Source organism: Phaenicophaeus curvirostris, chromosome 1 (assembly GCF_032191515.1).
Source record: "Phaenicophaeus curvirostris isolate KB17595 chromosome 1, BPBGC_Pcur_1.0, whole genome shotgun sequence".
NCBI classification, from domain to species: domain Eukaryota; kingdom Metazoa; phylum Chordata; class Aves; order Cuculiformes; family Cuculidae; genus Phaenicophaeus; species Phaenicophaeus curvirostris.
In genome coordinates this window covers 114,348,449-114,372,734 of record NC_091392.1, presented here as the reverse complement: position 1 = coordinate 114,372,734, position 24,286 = coordinate 114,348,449, and the positions used below count along the sequence as shown (strand labels likewise).

The 24,286-nt window shown below is 37.6% G+C and overlaps 1 protein-coding gene across 4 annotated transcripts in view; it reads right to left on the bottom strand.

Moving 5' to 3' along the window:
• The window catches only part of TTC3 (tetratricopeptide repeat domain 3), a 67,693-nt gene that overhangs the window by 23,737 nt on the left and 19,670 nt on the right, over positions 1-24,286 (bottom strand). For 3 of the 4 annotated variants that reach the window (XM_069871564.1, XM_069871580.1, XM_069871573.1), the window contains exons 14-25: positions 23,737-23,857; positions 20,560-20,614; positions 15,848-15,908; positions 13,465-13,531; positions 11,187-11,324; positions 9,984-10,064; positions 9,143-9,255; positions 6,866-6,992; positions 4,388-4,510; positions 4,105-4,206; positions 1,276-1,368; positions 511-575 (exon numbers count right to left, since the gene is read on the bottom strand). In XM_069871564.1, the coding sequence (XP_069727665.1) occupies positions 511-575; positions 1,276-1,368; positions 4,105-4,206; positions 4,388-4,510; positions 6,866-6,992; positions 9,143-9,255; positions 9,984-10,064; positions 11,187-11,324; positions 13,465-13,531; positions 15,848-15,908; positions 20,560-20,614; positions 23,737-23,857 (1,146 nt within the window). Of the gene's footprint in view, positions 1-510; positions 576-1,275; positions 1,369-4,104; positions 4,207-4,387; positions 4,511-6,865; positions 6,993-9,142; positions 9,256-9,983; positions 10,065-11,186; positions 11,325-13,464; positions 13,532-15,847; positions 15,909-18,233; positions 18,348-20,559; positions 20,615-23,736; positions 23,858-24,286 lie in introns of those variants that run through there. The other variant, XM_069871591.1, reaches the window with a different exon arrangement.

The window sequence follows — 24,286 nt, the reverse complement described above, 5'->3', positions numbered from 1 at the left end:
AATAACGGATAACAACTGGAACACTAAAATAACGTGTAAGTATCTTAGCATAAACGGAAAACACGTATGGAGAGCAAAAGTAAAGAAACAGTCCTCAAGTTCCATGTACAGCCTCCAAATACAGAGGTGTGAGAAATCAGATTTGCATCAACTCATGTCCCGTACACTTGAAAAGTTTCCCGTAGCCAAACTGAAAATGTTGTTTCTGAAGAACTGTATGACCACTAAAGAGCTACCAATAATTTATTCATCAATACCAGTCAACGCCCTTCTGTGCTTGTGTGAGAAATCTGTACCTTTGTATCTTCTATAACAAGTTGATTCAAATGCTTCTCTAACTGGATCATAACTGATTTTACCAGACGACTTAGTTTATCAGAGGCAAAGCGCAGGAAAAGCCCTCTGATGTATTTGTGGTATTTCAGCAATTCTTAAAATGGTATGAAAACCAAATCTAGATAAAACTCTTTTGTTCTCAAATTGATTCAAGCTAAACAGTAGAGAGCTTACCTTGAACATTTCTGTTTAATACTGGCTCTTGGTGGTCCCTTGGTTTTTGTGATTTTTTGTTCAAACTACCAAAATAAGGGACATGACATTAATTAAATTTGAGTTACAATGCAACATTGCTCTACTTAAACCCAGGAACATTTGATGCTTTGGAAAAACATAAAGGCAATGCTATGAAAGAGATAATGCAGTCTACATAAGCCTTATGAAGGCCTTACTAAAAAGTATCTTCTACTGCTACGACTTGGCATATAGCAATATATCTTCATCGGCAGAAAAGACAGATTGCAAGATAACAAAGTCAGGAATAACTAGAGGCTGTTCTGCTTTACCAGTGTGCAAGAAGCAAATCTTACAATATTTTTTTGCTTCTCAGATCAATACTGCTCTGGAAAGAAGCATCCATCTTTCTGTGACTCTACAGAGGGCAAGAGGCACTCTTGCAGTACAATTACTTCATTTAGCAAGATTACCTCTGAATTAAACTAATAGTTTCTTTCATATTGCATAAGCTAAGTATAAAACAAAGCTCCAGTTCCCATCCACAACAATTCTAACCAACGTCATAAGGTAACGCCTATTCAATCAGAAGAACAAGGTAGAAAAGAATAGGCAATTAATATTCCTGAATAACGCTAAGATTTTGTAGTTACGGTAGCATTTTATTTATGAGTTTGCAGTTACATTCTCCTCTTCACTTGAAAATATTTACTCTGGTAAAGGAGATAAAGTCCATTTTTGTATTTTATATGAACATTTACTTACTTCACATTTTACCAGACCAGAAGAATTGAAAATAACTATTTTTGAAATAAGGCCAGTACAATCAGGAGTGAAACACAATTCTTGAAGAAAATCCTGTAGGAGAAAAAGATACACACAAGAAAAGCATTTAAATTCATACACTATCTATTTTCTTATACAGAATAGTTTCTTAATTTGAGATGACCAAGGTAATTAAAGCTAGCACAATCCTAAACTCTTACTGGATGAGGAAAGGAAGGGACAGCTGACTAGGCAAGGAATGATAATCAGATTTGCGGCATATACGTGTTATTCCCAAAACTATAGCAAAGACCCTCTTCTTTGGAGAAGAGAAGGCTCCCAGAAGACCTCATAGCGACCTTCCAGTACCTGAAGGGGGCCTACAAGAAAGCTGGGGAGGGACTGTTTGCAAAGGTTTGTAGTGACAGGATGAGGGACAATGGGTATAAATTGGAGAGGGACAGATTTAGACTAGACATAAGGAGGAATTTCTTCATGATAAGAGTGGTGAGGCGCTGGCACAGGTTGCCCAGGGAAGCTGTGGCTGCCCCATCCCTGGAGGTGTTCAAGGCCAGCTTGGATGGGGCCTTGGGCAGCCTGATCAAGTGGGAGGTGTCCCTGCCCATGGCAGAGGGGCTGGATGATCTTTAAGGTCCCTTCCAGCCCAAACTATTCTATGATTCTTCCAATATCAGGCTCAAGAGTTAACATTAAGAATATTCTTCTATGAGTTCATACTCTGCCTCAGTTTCCCTTCATTTTATACTGGCTGCTGATATTTTATTTTGTAAAATTCCTTTAGACATCATCAATGCTGAACTAGTGCTTCAACAGCAAAACTGCAGAAGGAAAAAAGCTTATACATGGAAGGATACAAATGATGCAAAATAAACAGGCTAAGCATACTAAGCCTCCACACAGACAGGCCTTTCTTCTTGCAGTGGTGCAGCCCCTCCCATCTAAGGCCACTCTGCAATCTCAGGATAAGTCAATTCATGTTTTGGGAGAAAACTCCCACTGTGCTTTTGTCTTGTTTACAATTGCAGTGAGAAACTAGGCACTCCCTGCCCGCACCTGGAACTCCTGCTGCCTGGATTGCAGCCCGATCTGGATGGTAATAAAACTGTATAATCTGGAAAGTAGCAGCATTGTACTTCTGTCAGAAAATACAAAAATTACCTAATGTAAATTATGGCCAGAATGGAAAAATAATGATGAAAGTCAATCATCTTGTGATCCTACAACAGCAATCTAAAGTGAGACCCTTTGAGCTCTCCTGGATCACAGCAGCCTGTGACCCAGCATCTCATCCTGAGTTGGGACACCTCCAAGGGTAGATTTTGAAGGGATTAAAAGATCGTCTGCTAATAAATACAAATACTGATAATGTGCTGCCATTCAGCAAGACCTTAACATGATGGAAAGTCAGGCAGAGAGGAACCTAATGAAGTCCAACAAAGGCAAGTGTAGGGTTCTGCACCTCAGGTGGAATAAACCCATCCACCAGCACAGGCTAGGGACTGACCTGCTGGAAAGCAGCACTGCAAAGGAGGACCTGGGAGCCCTAATGGACAACAAGCTGACCATGAGCCAGCAACATGCCCCCATAGCCAAGAAGGCCAATGGTATCCTGAGATGCACCAAGAGGAATGTAGGAAGCTTGTCGAGGGAGGTTACGCTCCCCATCTACTCTGCTCTAGTGGGACCCCATGCACATTGCATCCAGTTCTGGGCTCCCAGCTCAAGAGAGACAGGCAACTACTGTAAAGAGTCCAGTGGAGGGCCACGAAGATGATCAGGGGGCTGGATCATCTCTCTTATCAGGAGAGGCTGAGTGAGTTCAGTTTGTTTAGTCTGGATAAGAAAACACTGAAAAGGAGACTTTACAAATGCTTATAAATATCTGTGGGGCAGGTGTCAAGAAGATGGAGCCAGACTCTACTCAACAGCACCCAGTGACAGGACAAGGGGCAACAGGTACGAACTGGGGCACAGGAAATTCCACTTTAACATGGGGAAAAACTTCCTATGAAGGGGACAGAGCACTGGCATAGGCTACCCAGGGAGGTTGTGGAGTCTCCTTCTCTGGAGATATTCAAAATCCACCTGGACACATTCCTGTGTAACCTGCTCTAGGTGAACCTTCTTTAGCAGGGGTTTGGACTAGATAATCTCCAGAGATCCCTTCCAGTCCTGACCACTCTGTGATGGAGAAGGGTGAAGTCAGACTTCAAGATTCAACAATTGCCCATTGATGAACGCTGACAAATTAGAAGTGAATAATTTGCTAAACTCAAGAAGAGGAGAATTCTGACGATAGGTCTGTGTATCTATGCACCTCTGTGTCTGCCTGTATCTGTGTGCATGTGATTTGATTTAGGAAATCCTGCAGTAAGTCTTGTGTGAATCCTGCCATATTTTAATCTTTAAGTCACTGTTTTGATGGCAGGAAATTCTGCTGAATCACTTTGTCGAATTGGCTGATGATTAAGTGTAGTTAAGAACGTGTGCTACCTCAAAACTATTAATAAATACTAAACTGCTGCTAAATCAAAGCCACGTAAAAAAATCCAGCCACAACAAATTGCCATAGTTAGCAGGATACTAAACTAGGATTCGCGATACTTCTGCAGACAACGGCAAGCTTTACCCACAACTCCACATCAGACAACTTAGCCAAAGACTCCTCTTTCCCATCTATCCTCCTGTCACTGTCATATGGGTGGAACATCAGGCTATAATGCTGCACTTACCACAAACCAAAGCTATGTTATAATCTTGACAAAAGAAAGGAAAAATAAAATGCTTATAATCTGATAGAAGCCTTACCTTATCATTTTTATCACTGTAGTTTGTTGTTTTTAACTTTTTCCAACAGCTGATATGAAACTCCACTCTACATTGCTGACAGCAAGAAATACGTATAAAACCCTAATACAGAAAGAAAATAGGAATTTAACATATTTTTTAAAAAAAAACAACACAGGAAAAAAGGTTACAACTTTACAGTCAATAGGACAGAGCGTTCCAGATAACCCTTAAATACGAAAGGGGCAGAAAACATGTAAACACAAAGTTCTGTTTCCCAAACCCTTTTAAACTAAAAATTTACCTTAAAGTCTGGGTCTGTAAAAAATATTTGTATTTTGGAGTGGCCATGGCATTGCTGATATCGACAAATTGCATCTGGTTCTGGAGAGAACTTGCATTCCTCAATACAATTCCTTAAAACCAACTAAGAAACACAAAATTATATGAGACAAATTGCACAGAAACCAGGAAAAGATTCAATATCTACTTACAAACTTCCAGGAAACTCTGCAGTGAAACACACATCTCTTTTTTTAAACAGCAGACGATTAATATCAAAAGAACAACTCTTTTCTAGTTAAAGCTATGGAAGATTGTCCTTTCATGGCAAAATAATCAAACGCTCATTTGAACTACTCTTCAACAAAGTACTCACAGCTCTCCTGCATGCAGGTTTACCTTGAACCAATGTTTTAAATGCTTAACAATTCCAAATGCACGAGAATATAGTAAGTTCTCCATTGCCAAATTGATGAGCCAGATTACTCAGCTAATGTGACAACAATAGAGTGTCTGCTCATTTCCACCAGTTCCCAGCATTTCAGGAATGCCTCACCTCATCTGTGTTACATGGTCAAGTACATTCCCAGGGACATTTCAGGCCTGGCCCCGCACTGGAGTTAGTGAGATCTCCCACAATAGCATCTGAGGTAAAGACATTACAGTGGCTTTATGTGAAGACAGTTCAAGTCCCACAGAGTTGGCATTGAGCCGGGATTAATAAAGCATCATTAGAAACACACAGACCACCAGTTACAGCCTTTCAGGTATTTGCTTTATGCTCTCCAGAAGTCCCAGATCACTGGTGCATTACTGTGGGGAGACTACTGTGGTGGCATCAGCTGGGGGGTTGTACGAGAAACATTTAAGTCAAGTTTTTGTTTAGGAAATAACAGCACTGCTGCTTCTACCAGAAACAGAACAGGTCAGTACAGTATAGCCAAGTTCACACACTGAATAACGCAGCATGTTCTGCTGTGTCAAATAAACTCCATGTTGAGGAGCCCATGTGTCTTGCCTCTCATGGCATGGTTTATCCAGAAACCCTTCACAAATAACAGCGACTCTATTACATTTTAAAAACAGCCACAATAGTACTAATAATTAAAAGAAAATACCTATTCAGCGTGAAAATGTAATTTGTGGTGTTCTTAAGGGAAACAAAAAGATATGATACATATATCCATGTAGGACTTAGATATTATTGATAGTTGATTATGCTAAATAGTACTGTAGTAAGATTATCATAAGAACAGGTATTGGAAATCAATCATTATGACAACTACAAGAACATTGCTCAGTTGTCCCATGTATAGCCTTTTCCATGGCTGGTTTAAAATCCAGTTCAGCTGAACTAACAGATTGTGTAGGAAATGTCACATTTAGAACATAAGTATCAGATCTGACGATAACTGATGATTAAAAGATCAACCTGGGTCTGAGTATAGGCATAGATTAAATATAGGTAGAAGTTAATGGAACAGATTGAGTTTTTTTCTTTGAAGTTTAAAGATGAAAATATGTGTCTCAAGAGAGAAGATAAGTGACTTTTATCACCAGAGGAGGAATGTGACCTGTTGAAGCACCAGTTCTGAGGGAGAACTGAAACAAGATAGCAGAGATGAATTATCAAGGTGGACTTTCGAGTTAATGAAGAATAAAGAAGAATAATGAAGAATAAACAACTAGAAACACATAGAAAAACACCAAGAACTTTTCAAAGAAACCACCTATTGTATAACACTATGTCAAAAATCTATAAATAACTGATGATTTTGCTTGGGCCTTTGCCACTAACTAAGGTGACGGCCCAACTCAGAGCTGCGAATAAAGCATGCCTGGAGTTCCCCACTGTCTGGTGAAAATCCTTTAACAAGCATCAGAAACACAAGTTGAAGTTTTCAAGTCAAACAAGGAATGTTACCACACAACTCCCACTGTATCAACCAAGAACAACACAGCCAAACTCTCCTATTAGCACCACTGCTACGATTTTCAGCATTACATTTTGTCAATACAAATTTTGAACTGGTTCTCTCTGGTGTTATGTTGTGTCCTGTACTCACATTTACTTTAAGTCTGGTAACAGGCAAAGAAGTTAACACATTATGAAACACTTGTTCCAGGCTAGAACCATACTGTAATATCAGAAAGAAACACACAAACATAGAGCCTGACACAGAGCCCCTGCCCTCGTGCTGTAAATAGGCTACTCTCCAGGTAGTAAAACTGGTCATCACAAGAAGAGTTTTGCTCTACGATGACCAAGCCTTGCGGCTGACAACACTCTTGACAATAAACAGCCGTGCTTCCACTGGCTGCTCCAGGCAGAAACTGCCCTTGAACTCCCCACATTTTTTTGCCCTTGATAATGGAGGGACATGGAGGAGGACAACAACTTTGTGTTGGGGTTTTTGGAGTTTGTCAGACTGCTTTTTCCTCAGAAAGGCCATTTAACAGAACAGGATTTTATATATATACACATATATTTAAGCCATACCTGTAAATACTCTGTTCGTGTCTCTTCGATAACCTGAGATGTTGTGGGCCAAGTTAACACTCCAGGTACAATCTTGTGATTAACCATTGTTTGTGATTTCATGAACTGATCAAGGGCATCTGAAAATCTGAAGTTTGAAACAGGTACAACAGGTTCAGATCATATATGAATAACTTCTATGTGGCCTGTAATACTTTCACAATTAATTTTAGGATCCAAGGAAAAAAATGGTAGCTGTTAAAGAGTATATGGAATGAAAGAGCACTTGCCTCATCAAGTTATCTATTTAAGTACTCTTTACTATAAAAGACTCAAGGTGTGAGCCAGTAAGCCAGCCTGGGTAAGGGTACAAGAGTCCAGGGACAGATATGAGACAGACCGAGAGCCTGTGCCAATATTCAAGGGATCCAGGAACATGCATGTGCTTGTCAGCATCGAGAATGAGGACACATTTATGTTCACAAGTGACCTTCAATCCTGATCAGCCAGTGAGAAGGCACAGAACTCAGCTGGCTATAGTGAAGTTTTACATGAGGTCAGTCAGTGCCATACATGGCAGCTGCTCTGCCTGGGGTACTCTGAGTGGCCAGCCAAACCATCATGCGTGTGTGCAAGTGCACCTCTTAGAAACACACACACAGGCTCACTATGGGTCAAAACTGTCTAGGAAAACAACAGCCACATCCGTGCAACTGGGACGCAGACACCTCCTGGGTCTCAGACAGCACCTAGCTACAATGCAGCAACAGGAAGGAGAAATCCCCTCTCAGCGTCCAGCACTCTCTGGCCAGATGCTTTTAGATATTCCACATGAGGGTTTCATGTTTATTATCAAACCTTTTCATTTAGTAGCGTGCTGGGTTTACATGGTATGGTTGGGCTGAGGGTGTGGGGTACCAGTGCTGCAAGGAGAAGATGGGCTGCCCCAGTTCCATTTGGCTCCAAAAAACCCACCACAGGACACAGCTGAGCCCCCCAGGCAAGGAGGCAGCACCGCAGGGAAAACAGGGGTAAGAAAGAACAAAACATACTGCGTGGCTGTGAGGAGTAAGGAAAAAAAAGTGTGAGAAACAGCCTTTGACACACTAAGGTAAGACAGAGGAGGCGAGGAAGCACTCTAGGCACAAAGCAGATTCCTCTGCAGCCCCTGGAGAGGATGTGGCTGGAGTAGGTATCCACACCACAGCCACACTGGATGGGCCCCAAAGGAACTGCAGCCTGGGGAGATGCCCCATGCTGCAGCAGAGGAGGAGCGTGTGGAGGAAGCAGCAGAGGAGCCTTTACACTGATCACAATCCCCACTCCCCATCCCCCTGCACTGCTCAGGAACAAGGGAGTGAAGTCGAGCCTGTGATAAAGCAGGGGATAGGGGCAAGGTCATTTTAGATTTTTACTTTGTTTCCCACTACCCAACTGTATTTTAACAGACAATAAATTAACTTATTTTTTCCTGAAGTTGAGTCTATTTTGCCTATGACTGTAATTAGCAAGTGATCTCCCCATCTTTATCTCAGCGCCTGGACTTCTTCACCTTATCGTCTCCCCCTCTCCCACTGAGAGGGTGAACTGGGAGCACAACTGGGTGAGGGTCTGGCAGCCAGCCAGGGTCAACATAGCACAGGCATTACAAAGGAATGTAGAACACTACAGCAATACACTGAAGTCACAACACAACCAGAACATAGCAATTGCAATACACAGTAGAATCAGTAGAAAAGCGATTTGCGTTACCAGTCTCTATATGCTTACCACCAGGACCCAGGGAAAAAAATACACGGGTTGAAGCCAGCTCAAGCTCTTTGTTCTCAAGTTCGTTAGTTGTCTGGTTTCTGCACTTTAGGTTCATCTAAGCCATGTATACACTCCATCCCTCCCCCGATGCAAGTCTGGCCAGCTCAGGAAGACTATCTGTCTCAGAGAACCCAATGACTCATTGGTGCAGCTGCCTTATCTAAAACCAAGGCTACTCTCCAGACTCCCTGATTTTGAGATAAATTAAGCTTTCTTTACAGTACATTCTTCTCCAAGATCATTGGGTTTTTGCCCTTCTATGAGCCCTCCTTCACTACAGGGGACTGCTGGTCAGCCAAATGCCTTGCAGCCCACAATGCAGTGGCTTTCATTACATCCTTAAGAGCAAGAAACTAAGTTGTAATAAATCAGTCTGATGTACAAACCTAGTGATTCACAAAGAATAATTAAAAAACACCCACGCATGGCTTCTCAAATGAAAATATTTTCTTTGTATCAAATATTGAAGCTTTATATTATACCAACCTGTTTTGTCTGAGATATACTTTTCCTATTCCGTAGTGTGCCAAACAACCAAATCTTTCTTCCTGGTACTGTTCAATTATTTTCTTAAACTGATCTTCAGCCTTTGTCAATGCCTTCAAAATAGATTGAAGATGAAAAATGTGTGACACTGTGCCAGAAGCTTTTCACTTTTCCCCTCCTTTTTGTTTTGCTCCAGTAGAGTGGATCAGTATGCCCTGTTCTTTGATCAGTCTTATGAACAGTAAAGGGAATTCAGCAACTTCATGGTCACACACAAAGGTTTCCCTTTTTTTTAAAAAAAAGAAACTTATCCTGTAAACATTGGTTTCCTCTGAAATAATAAAACGAAATTGAGCTTACTGAGCTACAACCACCCAAACATTTTCAAATTCATTGTAATATACTAAACATTTTTAAACATTGCAGGGAAAAAAACAACCAAACAAAACCACAACAAACTCCCTCAAACAAACCACATTTCCATTTTGGTGTTTTCCAGGAAGAAAAGCATTCTCTTTCTCTTGTTTTAGAATCAGAATGTTGGTGTTAGAAAGACTAGTGCATAACCACATTACAACAAAGCATAATAGAAAACTGTTGATTATGCTTCATTAATACTTAAAAATCTCATTTGAAAGTTCAAGAAGAAATTTTATTTGGTAGCTTAATTTATCCAAAACCATTAAATATCCAGACCCAGATTTTAAATTATACTATTTTCTAAAATGTGAAAAAAACCTTTCCTTCCCTACTCATTTGATGTCTGTTAAGAGACAAATATGGATGACCAACTACCTGAAGAATTTTGAATAAAAGCAATAATAATGTCTTAATGTCATACCTCAGGCTGTCCTATTCCAAGAAGGGCAGTGGCATGTCCATAGACAATCACAACATAATTAATAACATGAAGATTCAGTTGCTGCAAAAAGAGCCAAATCACAGCAGTAGCATTCATAAAAACACTTCACTGGTGAACAGAACATTACTGTCTACTGTGAATTGAATGTCTTCACTACAAAAGAGAAGGAAAACTCTTTTTTTTCTTCCTATGGGGACTTGAGAGTGCGCATAGCGGGAGGTGTCCCTGCCCACGGCAGGGCAGTTGGAACTGGATGAGCTTTAAGGTCTCTTCCAACCCAAACCATTTTATGATTCATGTTGCAATTAATATAAAAAGTGACAGTTAACCACTCCTTTACTGCCAGTCTTTTTGGAACTCCTATAGGCTTCCAAGTGATATATCCTGAAATGTCTCATTTCAGAAATGCAATAACCACAGGCCCCACTATGTTGTCCTCATGCAGTGCAGTATGTCTTTGCTATATCTGACATTCAAAATTAAGCAGGTTTTATTGTGTTTTTAAAAGAAAAAGCCCTTTCTCAACCCTCCTCTTCCTAATAAACTAGGTCACAATTCCAGATGGATTGGTGCACTATTTACTTGTTGGCACTGCAACAGCTGTTACTAAAATGGCAGCTTGAAACACAGCCTAATATTACAGTACAATAATTTAAAGAAATCTAAAATGATGAATGGGTCAACAGCTGATTGGCTAGACACATTTACACAAAATTTCACAGGCTTTGCCAACAGTTACCTGACCCAAAGAATATAAATTCTTATTACCCTATGCTATCATAAATAAAGTTTAAGCTGACATAGGGTAGTCATTTCTTTTTTGACAAGACATTTGACAAGAATACTTAATTACACTTATTTACCAAAATAATATTCTTATATTTTTTAGATTGCATTTAGAAATGCAGGTGTATGCTGAACATTACGAAAATAAATTCTATGCTACTATGAATGTTTTTATCTTATCCTCACTTTTTCTCCTTGGCATAAGCTCCTTGGCATACACACCAGTGAAACACCTGGCACTACAGTCAACATCACAGGCAGCAATTCAATAATAATTATTATTTTGGTGGAAGTACGGAAAGTTGAGGTTTATGCTTTCAGTACTTTCAATATAAGTAAGTATTGAAAGCATAAAACTCAATTACTCTAATAATTAATTTATTCCTCTTGATTTACCTTTAATTCTGAAGGATTTAGAATGCTCAACAGTTGTGAAAAGGCTTGTTCAGCACTGTGACACCGCTGGTCCATCAAGGCTGTATAACCATCATGAACAAGGGATTTAAACTCCTTTGAAAACATAGTTAAGTCCACCTAGAATATTCAGAAAAACAGTATGTTCAAAATAAAACGGCCTTTCCTTTATTCTTCGTTTAAGCAAGTAAGTTGTTTGCTAAAGTACTTATCCCACAGACAACTGTTAAAATTCTGTACTTCCAACAGTTTTATCACAATTACACTTTTAAAGCAGCAAATCAGGCACATTTTTATAAAAAACAATTTAAAATCGACTTTTAGAAACTTAAGATTTTCATTGACCTACTGCTGCTAATTCCTTAAAAATCCAATTTTTGTTCTAAGTTTAGAACCTTTTCTCTCCAGAAAGTTTCAGTTCAAGTATAATTTTAATCCTTCTTAAACATACATTAAAAAGAAACAACTAGATTCATGCTTTTCCTCACTTCTATACTCCATTTTGTGAACAAACATTTTTTAAAAACCTGAGAACTATTTCCTTCTGCCTACACTCTCAACCTGGGTTGCTATTTAATGCTAGAAGGTTTCAAGATGCATTTTATTAGCAGCTTTTCACTACAGATTTTTCCTGAAGTCTGCAGGAATTTCTAGCAGTGAAACTGTAAATCAAGACAAGCACTTGCAGAATTAGAAACTTATATTTCATCTGTATTCGCAGTGTTTCATCTGCTGAAATGCTAAAATAAAATTAGCTTTGGGAAGTAGATCATTGTGCCAGAGTAGCAGTAATTTGGTTATTTAAGAAGCTACTCCTATGCCTACTCCTGCATTCATAAGCAAAAACCAAACAGTAACAAGGAGGCACACCTTGTTGGCATTTTAGGCCACTACCTGATTTCAGTACGAATTTATCTTCGGCATGAAGCAATCCTGCTCCACAAGATTGACATTAACTGCCCTTTCACTTCCCCAACCCTCTTTGCCCCATTAGCATTTGAATCTTGGATTCTAAAAACAGGATCATGGGGCAGGAAAAAAAGAAAGAACGGGAAGATTTGAGAAGAATGGAACATAACTTCTGAGTCGTACAATTTTTTTTCCATGGTATTCTAACAGTGTACTTAATTGTATTCTTGTGAAGCGAGTTAGGCTTTTGACATACTCTATTTAATGCATGTCCAGAACATATTTTCCTAAGCATCTATGAATTTCAATCTTATTTTTTGTTCATCCTGTCAACTAACCAAAAAAAGGACAAATATAAGAAAAATCCCATAAACTAATTACAGTTATAAACAAAAGCGCCAGGGACAGTGGAAACTGCCCACATATACAGAAAAGACAAAGATGCAGAAATTAGTTAATGAAAAAATGAGTAAGATATTTTTAATTTCCTAGAAGTATTGATACAAGGTAACGCTATCGCACATACAGTTATAGAGCAGAAAAAACTATATTAATTTATTGTTAGGCTAATAATGTTAATCTACATGGAGTATGGAGCTGATTAAGCCAACTAAATTTGTTACTTTCAACACTAGTAATGCATTAGACTTACAAAAATAAGTATTTTAAAGGAAATAAGTGGCCTTAGTGCAGGAAGAACCTGCAACTTCTCCCGAACCCATTCTTGACTTATGAGGTAATCAATCAGAAAAGTGATTTCTGGTATCTACTTCCCCAAATTAATAGAGAGGAAAGGATTATATACGCTCCCATGATTTCATCAAGAACTCTGGGATACTCATCATTCACTGTTGGTTATGACCTGAGAAGGAGAATTCTTAATTTATTAATTTTATATCATTTTACACAGCTGTTCATCATAATGTTCTATGATTATTTCCAAATGTATGTATCAAACACAGGAAAATATATTTAGTCAGAAATTTGGGAGGGGTGTTAAAAATTCCTGAATGACCCCCAGCAACTTCTGTAGTTTTTCTTAGAAATTAAGATACAAGGGAGATATATAACTAACTTATGATTTTAGCCAAATTACTCTGTGACTACATTGAGTTTTACTACACTGATTTCCAGAGCGACGTCTTATAGGAAGGGCAGGAGGAGAAGCAAAAAGATGACTACCAGCAGCAAGACAACATAAATCAGTGTAAGCATATAACCTTTGTCTCCCGATAAGCCCAGCTAAGCAAGAAGTATTAAATTTTTGAATGAACCAAAATTTTAAACAGTGTTACTAAAAGGTGACAAATCATTTACAGTTAAGCTTGTATGCTAATCAGTTCTCAGTTACCTTTTGCACGGTATAGAAGAGTTTATCTTGGATGGCTTTAGACTCTATCTTCGGATCAAAGTGATCTCTACAAATAACAGGACAATGGCACTGTGAGCTTGTATACATACTTTATATCTAATCTTATTTTGAAGAAACAGAAGCTTCTGTACTTGCATCAACCACATCACATTTGCCTAGAGATTATTATGGCTAGAGATCATTACGGCACACTTTCACAATTGCAATAAGCACTGTAACGCTATCAAGTATTATGATACTATTCATATATTTTTAATATATTTTAATATATTTATATCAGGAATAACTAGGACTTCAGGGAAGTAATAGTCTTCTCCATCATTTCATTTGTTTTCTTTCATCTTCATCTGAGTTGGGATGGGATAGGTGACTACAGAACTTCCGCATATCAAAGGCAGCAGTTTTAAGTAGGTGCTTAAGCCTCTTTCCCCTTCTCTACTCTTTCCAAGTACCAGATCCTTTATCCTGGCACATGCAACTCTGAAAATCAAATACATGTAGCAGCTATGCATGGGGAGGGTAGGAAGAGCAGAGTTGTTATTCCCAGCTCTTTCTTTCCACTACTGCAGTAAAGTCCATGCACAACTAGAGAAAGGAGAAAGTATAATGAAGATGCAAAGTATTGCTTAATCATCTCAAACTAAATCCTCAATTCTAAGATTGCTAGTCAATGTTTAATGCCACTAGATTGCCTTTTGCTAATATACATTCAATTCTGTCCCACATTTGAAGACATCAAACCCTCATCATCTGAGATAATTCTTTACAGTACCAGAGGATTCCCTAGATTTTTGGAAGCCAAGCAACATGCTAATTACAGAAGTGGAGATAAGAGCATAACTGATCATGCACCTTACTCGTGGAGAAGCAGTGTTTTTTTATAGGTCTAATAAACTCCCCTGTGAGAGAAGCTATTTTAAATTAACTGAACCGCCTATGAAGAGTATTTGTACCCATAGCAAATTCTACTGTTTCCCCTCTAGTTTTAAAGTGAAAGGAAAAAGGAAGCCAGTGGCAACCCAGTTAAATAACATAAATGACCTTTCCTGTGAAGAAGTTTCATTCATATGAGCTATAGAGTATTCAAAAAGAATTATGGGGAAAAAGGACTGTACTATAAGTAGTACAGGTTAAAAAATGACAGGTTTTGTGGTCACACTTAGATTAGGACTGGGGACACTCTGGTTCAGCTCTCAGGTTTCCTAATGGCTTAGACTCTTCTATATGAGAAATCTGCTTTAAAAACCACCACTTAATGGAAACTTTCCTATGTCAGTGTAAATAGTTTATTTTGCTGTACTCTTCATCTGGTTTTCATCATCCTAAACAATTAAAAAACACTAGCTAAAAAAAAAATACAAGCAACAAAGTACAGTCAAAACTTTGTGTTAAAACACTGCAACCTTTCATCTCTGCATGGCCTTAAGAAGCAAGTCATTATTTGCCTCAGTCACCTTACAAATAAGTCAGCAGTAAATTCCTTACTTGTTAACTATCTATTAGATGAGGAAATACATTCGCATATTGAACCAGCTAAAACTACAGTGATTTCTCCAAATGTGTTTGGAGCACGTCAGACCCAGCATCACAGGAAATAATTCTTTCATTAAACCTTGTTTTAAATGTTATAACAGATGGAAACATACATTTCGTCCATAAAATATATAAAGCTTTTTTTCTCAACTAATTTAATTTCGGCCCAAACCCATCAAGCATTTGCATTCAGCATGTTCTACGAGGAGCATTCAAGTACTTCAAATCAGATAACAATATGCTTTAAGTGAAAATTCAAGTCTACAAACAATTACAGGACTTTAAGTAGAAGCTCCTTTTTTTCTAGTATTCAGTTCCGAGACTGACTTACAATGCCTTCCCTGCAGTCAAATCCCTCCTTTTCAGTAAGCATGTGAAGTGTCAGAGAAGTATTAAAAATTATTTGGTACAAAGAATAGTAGTACAAAGAGGCCTTGAAAATAAGACAAAGCTTCAGTTATGTTGTGGTGTAAGTCTGAATGTAACAACTGGAACAAAATTCCTATTATCTTTTGCTGTAAATGAAGCACATGTTTTCTTATGGCTATGCTGTGTGATTTGCCTTTGTGCAACAGTTTTTAAAAATGCCTTCCATTTGCTAAAATTCAACTGAACTTTGGAAGGTATTTAGTTTCCAAGTAATAACTCAGGCTCTTAATGAAAACTGGAGTACTGTGATTTTTAATCAGGCATTCTAACATAAACTATATCCTGAGGACTACGTGAACAATGTAAATAAAAGAGTTAAAGAGCAAGCAGCAAGTCAACATTTCATTAACTCCTAAATTGACTCCAACCAATAAGCAAAAAAATAAATAAAATTTCTTACCTCGCCTTTTCAGAGTCACCAGATTGGGGTTTTGGCCTTCCTTTGTTTTGGTGACTTGGGTCTGTAAGAAGAAAAAGTATTTCAACCAAAACAACCATCACCTAAACCAAAGGAAAAAAAAATGCACTACGAATTCATATGTTGCTTTATAAATAACAGATCTTACACATTTACAATATTGAAAATTAACATAACTAAGAAGTTTTTCAAAAAGCCACCTCTTAAGTGTTACAGTATCAATTGATATTATTTTTATTAAATGCAATAGTATAAGATTTTATTCATCTCATAAAGGGGAAAAGATACTTCAAATAAGAAGAACCCCCTTAAAATTATGTAAGATATGATCTGACTCTACAATATTGTAACAACTATTAAAGTAGATTCCAAGCTAAAGAAATCAGTGTGTTATACAAAACCACAGTTGATATTATTCACAACAGGTTGATAACAAGATCTTTTTTAAGGTAATAATAGATCACTATAGATATTCAAGATTGACTACAGAAATTTTACAAAGTCTCCTATTTCAAAAATTCAGTGCTAAACGAGTTAATTTCAACCAACGTTCAGCTTAGAAATGTAAACATATGAGCTGAATCGAGATAAATGTCCCCGATTACAAAATGAAATCGTTCGACCATGTGGCAATACTGGATTACAAAGAAAAGAAAGAATCTATCATGTGATGCATTTTCATTTTGAACTCTGAAACCAACAGCAAAGACTTAACACAAAACTTTAGAGGTCAACCCATTGTTGCTGATTAGTCACAGGGCTCTACAAGCCCAGTAAACAATTCATTAGTAACAAGGAAGAAGAAAACTTGTACTACTTTACTGCAATGGTGTCAAAACCAGGAAGCTATGCTAGTAACTGCAAAATAATCTCTCAACTGTTTTCTGTGGAATTAACACATATTAAGCATTTGATGTGCACATACACACTCATGATTAAGTTACCAAGTTTTCAATTTTCAAGAATCAGAAATCAGAACTTTACAAGGCGTTAACAACTCGGCAGAAACAGTGACAAAATACACTCATAGGAAAGTGGTCTTCTAGTAACTGGACAATTAGACAAGCAAGGCAAAAAAATTGTTATTTCTGGACCAGTAAGGAAGCAACAAGGAGCTGACAAATTTAGTTGCAGAATTGCTGATCATCACATGTTGCAGGTGTTCTTTATTATATATGGTAAGTCCAAGAGGTACAGAGCAGCAGAATTTTTTGCTAATTAAACTGAATGGTTTTTACAAAGCATGTAAGCCACCTGTTCCAAGAGATAAGAGCTCTAGCTATAACCTTTCAGAAGCAGTTTAGAAGGCCATCGTAGCTTCCTAACACTGGACACAGTCACACAGAAAACACAGCCCAGCATCTGGATTCAATCTATTGGAGCATTTGTACTCAAACATAAGGTACTGACACCTAAATCATGAAATACTGCTTGATTTATTACTAGTGATGCTGAACTACCATAAAGTCAAATTTGAAAAAACTAGTTAATAACTATATATATGTAAGTTTCAGTACCTATCTATGCTTAAAAATGTTTATTTCATGATAGTTGGGGAATTATTTTAAGTTATCAGACATAAAATACAGAAAGACACCAATTGTAGAAAAAATACAAATCCACCTGTTTGAGTAATATCCTACTGGCTTGAATGACGTCTCATGTACTCATATCTCAAGTTAAATTGTATGCTTATGCTCTTCACACCTTGTGTCAAAACTAACTTTTCATTAAAAAAAAACTACTTAATGATATAAAATCTAAACTAGAGCAAAAATCAAGTGTCAGGAAGATTGAACATGCCCAGAATTATTTCTTGAACCACTTATTTAAAGTGTCACACAGAAGCCTGAATAGGTGTCTGTAGAAACAGTTCATATGCATTAAAAACTCCAAAGCTACACTAATAATCACTACAAATTCCTTATAGTAGAGATATGTAAATACTGGAAAATTTTAAATCTTTTGAAAGAAAAAAACCACTTCAAGCATATCACTTAACCATTTAGAAACATATTACCTTTTCTTCATTATATAGACTCCTTTACCTTAAGGGACTGATTTTTCATTAAAAACAAAACCTTAATGCAGATAACGCAATATAAGCCTCTCCTCTCACCATTGAAAGAAAAAATTAATCAGGATTACTTTTTCATTGAATGATCTACTTTTAAAAGCCATTCAACAAAAAACATTGAGAAAAATTTCTCTACACAAACTACTAATCCCAGACATCACACAACTTAAAGATACTACTTTCACATCTTAAAAAAAATACTTTAAGAACAAATTAACAAGCAAATCCTGAATTATAGTTACCATACTTAAACGAGCTATATTAATTCAACAGCAAACATGATTCACTTACCCCACAAACATTTTAAATTATTAGTAGAAGTAGTACCGCTTTTGCTAGATATTCCCATTAGGAGCAAGCAAAGATATTTAAAAGAAATGTACACATGCTCAAGAAAACAGTACATGCAGACAAAAATTGAAATTAAAAAGGATAGTAACTTTAAGATAAGATACAGTGGCATAAAGTTCCTTTACATTAAATCTCCTGCAAGTCTTAAGCCTTGAAGTAAACAAAGGCTGAGAAAAAGGAAGGTATTCTTCCCCACCCACAGAAAACTTGTATCAGCTAGACATTCAAAGCGTAACTCCTCCTTTCAAATCAAAGCCACATCAAGTATTTCCTTCTACATCAGTACTGACATAATAGGTAGGGGAGAGAAGGGGGAGAGGACGAGAAAGAAGGAAGAAAAAAGCCCATGGAATCAGCATGAGTTTTTTTTTAAATTACTACATTCAACGCAATATTTCATAAATCCTAAGATTTCTTTAGCCTAGAAGAATTTTCAGTTCTCTCCCAAGTCAGTAGTTCATTATCCCTCTTTCCTTCTCAACCTGTCTAAAAAAAATCAGCTATCCTTCTAGCACCCTGCCCCTCCACCAGTATAAGCAACACAGACTTCAGATACCCTGTCCTTGAGCGATATCAGCAGCACAGGCAGACTGACAACACCCTGCCCCCAGATCAACACGGGCAGGACACTGCCCACATTAATTTTAAAAAGTACAGCTCTCAAATCCTACTGCTGTTGGCTGAGCCAAGAGTGCAACTCTTACCTGCATTCAAAAGGCATTTGTGTTATCTGTCTTGTTGCCAGGTGAGCTGGACAGCAAGTGTCCCTGCCAGTCCACTGAAGCCAAGGCATCACTTACAATCCTGTGTTTGCTATCACTGACTGGGTGGGTCATCATACGGGGCTCATTGTGGCTGATTTTTTCCACTGCCTCAATAAGGCTTTCTTTTATAATGTGTCCTCAGACCCCATTACTATTTGGACCTCAGGAAAAGGTCTGGATAAACATAGTTGATAAATTCATGCAGAATTCCCTATGGCCTCTTTACATTTCTTATTTTGCCCCTCCACACCATCTACATATAGTTCCTCAAAACCAATTTGTCTTTCAGAGCTTGACTTCCCCTTTCTAAAACCCTTTCCAGATTTATGCTTTCTGCAATAAGTTCCTTCAACACTTTGCACTTCCTTCATTTCTTTTATTATCCTACCACATGACATTTTTTCAACCAATTTGTCTTGACTCTTCTTTTGCAACCATTGCCACATTCCCCACCTCCAAATAAATCTTCTGATTCTTCAAGATGTTCATATGTCCAAAACCCACAAAAGATCTACTCCTCATTTTAAAATAACATATTGTAATGTATCTCCCCGGCTTCCTAAAATCAAATTTTGAAGTGCTCTGCACTTTGACACCTATTCAGCTAAGTATTTAAGTGTAAGAAGACCAAAGAACAGTACAGCTGGGCATCAAGGACTTCAGACTATTATGCAGTGAGGACTAGAAGCACCCACTGCCTTGGAGGTCACACCTTTTAGAACAGAGCGTGAGCATGCAGCTGGTCCAGATTCAGTAGAAGTATTCCATACAAACATTATAAATATGAACAATTTATGAATGTCAGGGAAATATCTTGTGCTTTCTTGGTTAGAGCAGGTTTAGCAGGCGATTGAAAATCCAAGCAAAATTCAGGAAAATATCTCACTCTGAAGATCAGAACTGCTTGCACTTCACTTTCCTCCCAAAATAACAACTCTAGCACTGTGAGAGTTCTGGGGAGTGGGAGTTATCTCTATAAAAGGGGGTGGGTGGGTTATTATTCATTAAAAAACCCACATGAACAACAAATCACACCAACTTATACCTCTTAAAGTTTGTAGCTAAAGATCCACTGACAAATATTTTGTGGCCTACTTCCTCTCTAAATGCTCTTAAGGATCTATATGGAGCTGTTAGTAATCACAAATTAATTATGAATATTGATACTACCCACACACTTCCCTTAAATTTAGATCCTTTTAGTTCCCATACCTGTCTCAGAAGGAGGGAAAGTATGTCTAGCCTGTGACTCAGCATTCTACTTTTTAGTTCCAGTTTCAGTTCTGAATTCATCCACGTAAAGTAGATTCAAACTACAAAAGCATGAAGGAAATAAGACAGAAATACAGGAGAGAAGTATCTAAGCATGCTAACAGGAAGAGAAGTGAAACATGATACCTTAACGTTGTCAAAATAACATTAGATACACTTTTACTTATTAACAATGGCAATGACAAGCAAAGAACCAACTCCGACTTGATAAATAGTAAAACCAAACTCACTTCGTGGAAACTCCAGAGACCAACTTTTGCTTTCTGTTCCCTGGATGTCAGTCACCTAATGACAAATATGTTAGTTTTACACAGATAACAAAAACCAAGTAGCTACTACTCACTAAATTTAAACAAACAAACAAACAAACCTACTAAAACTTAAACAAAGAAATCACAATGACAATATGGTATATTAAATCCTGAAAATGTAAAGAAAAATAATTTCATTAATGAAAGTACTGTTTTACACTTATACTTGCCCCTCAATTCATATCCATTTTTATTATCTAACAGTCTGACAAATACTTGCCTTTTTTTTGTGGTAATAGCAGTCCCAACAGAAGATAAATTTACACAGACCTACATTATGAAGATTTTCATAGCATAAAAGCAGATGAAATTCGTAAGACAGTGGACAGTGAAAAATCTTTAAGCACCTCTTGTGTGTTCTACAGATCCCTTTCTTTTTCAAGAAGTTCTAAGCTTCATTTCCTTCTCTTTGTCCTTGTACATTGGTTTAATTTTCCCCACTAACCAGTCACCTTCTTCTGCTGCCCTGCCCTCCTGTGAAACCTGAAACATTTTTTCACACCTGCTGCTAAACTGTTTTGACCTTTCTAGTAGAATTATGTATCATCTTGTTTTCTATATCATATAGCTTATTTATAATAGTTTTCTATATCATATAGCTTATTTATAACATACTAGATAGGTTGTTACAATTGAGACTATTAATTAGCTTGTAATAATAATGGCAAGGTGATCAGAGAGAGGTATAAACATTGCTTTAAATTAATAATTAGTGTGAAAGAGAAGAACTGCCCGTTAGCAGACTGGAGGCCAATTATTAAATTTTTTATTCAATGCTGTTACAGAAGGACTGCCACAGTCAGCATGTGTCAATCAAAGCAAATCACCCAGGAAAATTTATGTACAGGAACGGTTTGCAGGCTCCCCATAATACTGGAAATACAATAGGCACCAAGACAGCAACAGCTGGGAAATTCCATGAACATTCACTAACAAAATCCACCTAAAACAACACTAACATCAACAAAATCCCCCAAGTTCCTGTTTTTGGGGGGCATAGTTTTGTTTTTTAATGAATAAAAAGGTATGTTCTGGTTTTGGCTGGGATAAAGTTAATTTTCTTCATAGCATAATCAAAACAGTGCTGATAACACAGAGATGTTTTTGCTGCTACTGAGCAGTGCTTGCACAGTGTCAAAGACTTAACTGTTTCACACACTGTCCTACCAGCAAGTAGGCTGAGGGTGCATGAGAAGGGGACGCAGCCAGGACAAATGACCCCATGACCAAAGGATATCACAAACCATAGAAAAGGAAGAAGTTCAAAGTACTGTCTTCCCAAGTAACCATTATGTATGATGAGGCTCTGTTTTCCCTGGAAATGGCTAAACATCTGCCTGGAAGTAGTGAATTAACTCCTTATTTTCCTTCATTCATGTCTGCAGCTTTTGCTTTTCCTGCTAAACTGCAGGAAATATCTCAATGCATACATTTTCTCATTTGACCCTTATGATTTTCTCCCCATCCTGTTGAGAGGAGTGAGCAAGTAGTTGCATGAGCTGCCTACCAGGGTTAAACCGTGACAACACAGTAAGCTGTTGTACTTTCAGCAGTAAAATAACCTTCTAAAAGGCAGGATAAGAGGCTTTTGTTGGTGGATTTCTTTGGTCATCCTTCACTAATATGTATCCTTAGTTTACACAATTTTCATAAGCAAAACTCAATCATGAACAAAGTTTATTCTATTAAGCTTCTATAATGGCTGTGCTCAACAGCTTGACCAAACTAGTGGTGGTTTGGTTCAGGCCCCAAAGGAAGTAAAGGTCTAGGCCGTGACCAGGCCAAGAACTTCCTAGTTCCAGCCTGTTCTTTGGAAACTCACACAGGGATAGGGTGACACGGTGAGCTTTGATGTATACAAGCTTGGAAACTGGAATACTGATCATATGATTAACACATAAATAACAAATATTTTTTTCAAAACTGATTTGGTCAAGGAACAAGAGTAATTTCACTACAAGCCAACCACATTGTTCCATAAATATCACAGCCTGAGTGAGGGGTTTTTTGTGCTCTCCCTCGTAAGTAGCTGGCAGCATGGCACTGATCTCCCCTTGAGCTGGGACACCTCTCAAGTTTACTCCTTGAGGTTGAGAGACATCTTACCAACTGCAGATCTTCGGTAAATGACCAATTCCACACATAACTCTGTATCATGTGGCCTTAAGATATTGCATTGGTAACTTTGAATCATGATTATATCTGTTCAGTAGAGTAATAGATTGAATGTGCCATAAGATTTTAAGCCTAAATTTTACACCATCTTACTTCAAAAAACCCGCTTCTGCTCCTACCCTTTGGCAGTGTTTCTTTAAGCAGACTAAAACTGCCCCATGACAGCTTCACTTTCTCTTTTAAGCCTTCCTCACCAAAAAAGTTAATGGAGATAACGTAGTAGAATATTTGTGCTTCTGAACAGTCTTTTAAATTGAAAGAATGAATCAAAGGGCTACTAAACTAACACAAATCCATCTTGCATTTTAGGACTACATGTCTTATAAACACACAAGCCAAACTGATATTTGAGAACCACTAGACCCTACTTGTAAATAAATTTCACTTAAGCATACTATTTAACCAGCGTTTTTCCCATACAGAAGGAATCTGTTTATCAGAGCATAAAAATAACTGTCTATAATCGTGTAAATAGCTTAATGTCACAATATCAGTGCAAAGCGATGCTCCAGTATAGCAAACTCCCTGTATACAAATTAACTTTAGTTAAAGCATCTTCTGGTGAATTCCATCACTCCTATATATGTTAACTGAATCCTCTCCCAAAGCCAAGGGGAGCCCACATCTGAATGTGACTTCAGTCTCACTTTAAATAACGCCAAACAGACCCGTCTCCTCTACACAGCATATACCTCCACCTTCTCATTCAAGCAACCACTTCCCACCTCCTTTCAAATCCAAAGTTCTGAACACAGATTCGGTAGTTAAATATTCCAGGAACAGTGCACTTGGCTGAGGAAGCACACAATTACTAAAACACAGTGGCTGCAAAGTTTCAGCCACACCATTAAATAACACACTGCAGGATGATGAAAATTAATACACTGTTAGTTTTTTAATTTCAGATGTAGCATAACTTACCCTGGTATCATGTTTTTGATGACAACGAGGATCTTTAGGATCAGACTGTGTTCTCTTTTTGTCTTTTTCTAGTTTATTTTGCTCTTGAGACATTAAACGGGATTCTGAAGAACTGCAGTCTCTGATATGTAAAAAGAGAGAACCCTAGTTCTTCCAATGTTGATGTCCGTACATAAGACGCATACCATGAAGAAAACAAAGATAAATACAAGGAATCTACCCCTCATAGAAGCATAATGGTATTAGCATACTTAAATAATTTTATCAAGCAGCCATTCTTTACGTCTTCAAATTGCACAGTCCAAGGTCATGCAAAAATAGAACAACAAAAGAGCACACCATTTCTATAAAGGAGATAGAAAATGCACACATGTTTAAAAAAAAAGGTAATCAATTTAAAAAAAAAAACCAAAAACTAAAACAATCTTGCCCAAGGCCACGTTTTATTTGAGTTATAGAACTATATAAAAATTAAGTTCTTCCACAATTTTCAGGTTTACATAAAATTGTTTAGTAGTTTACTTACTGTACCATTCTGAATAACAGCACA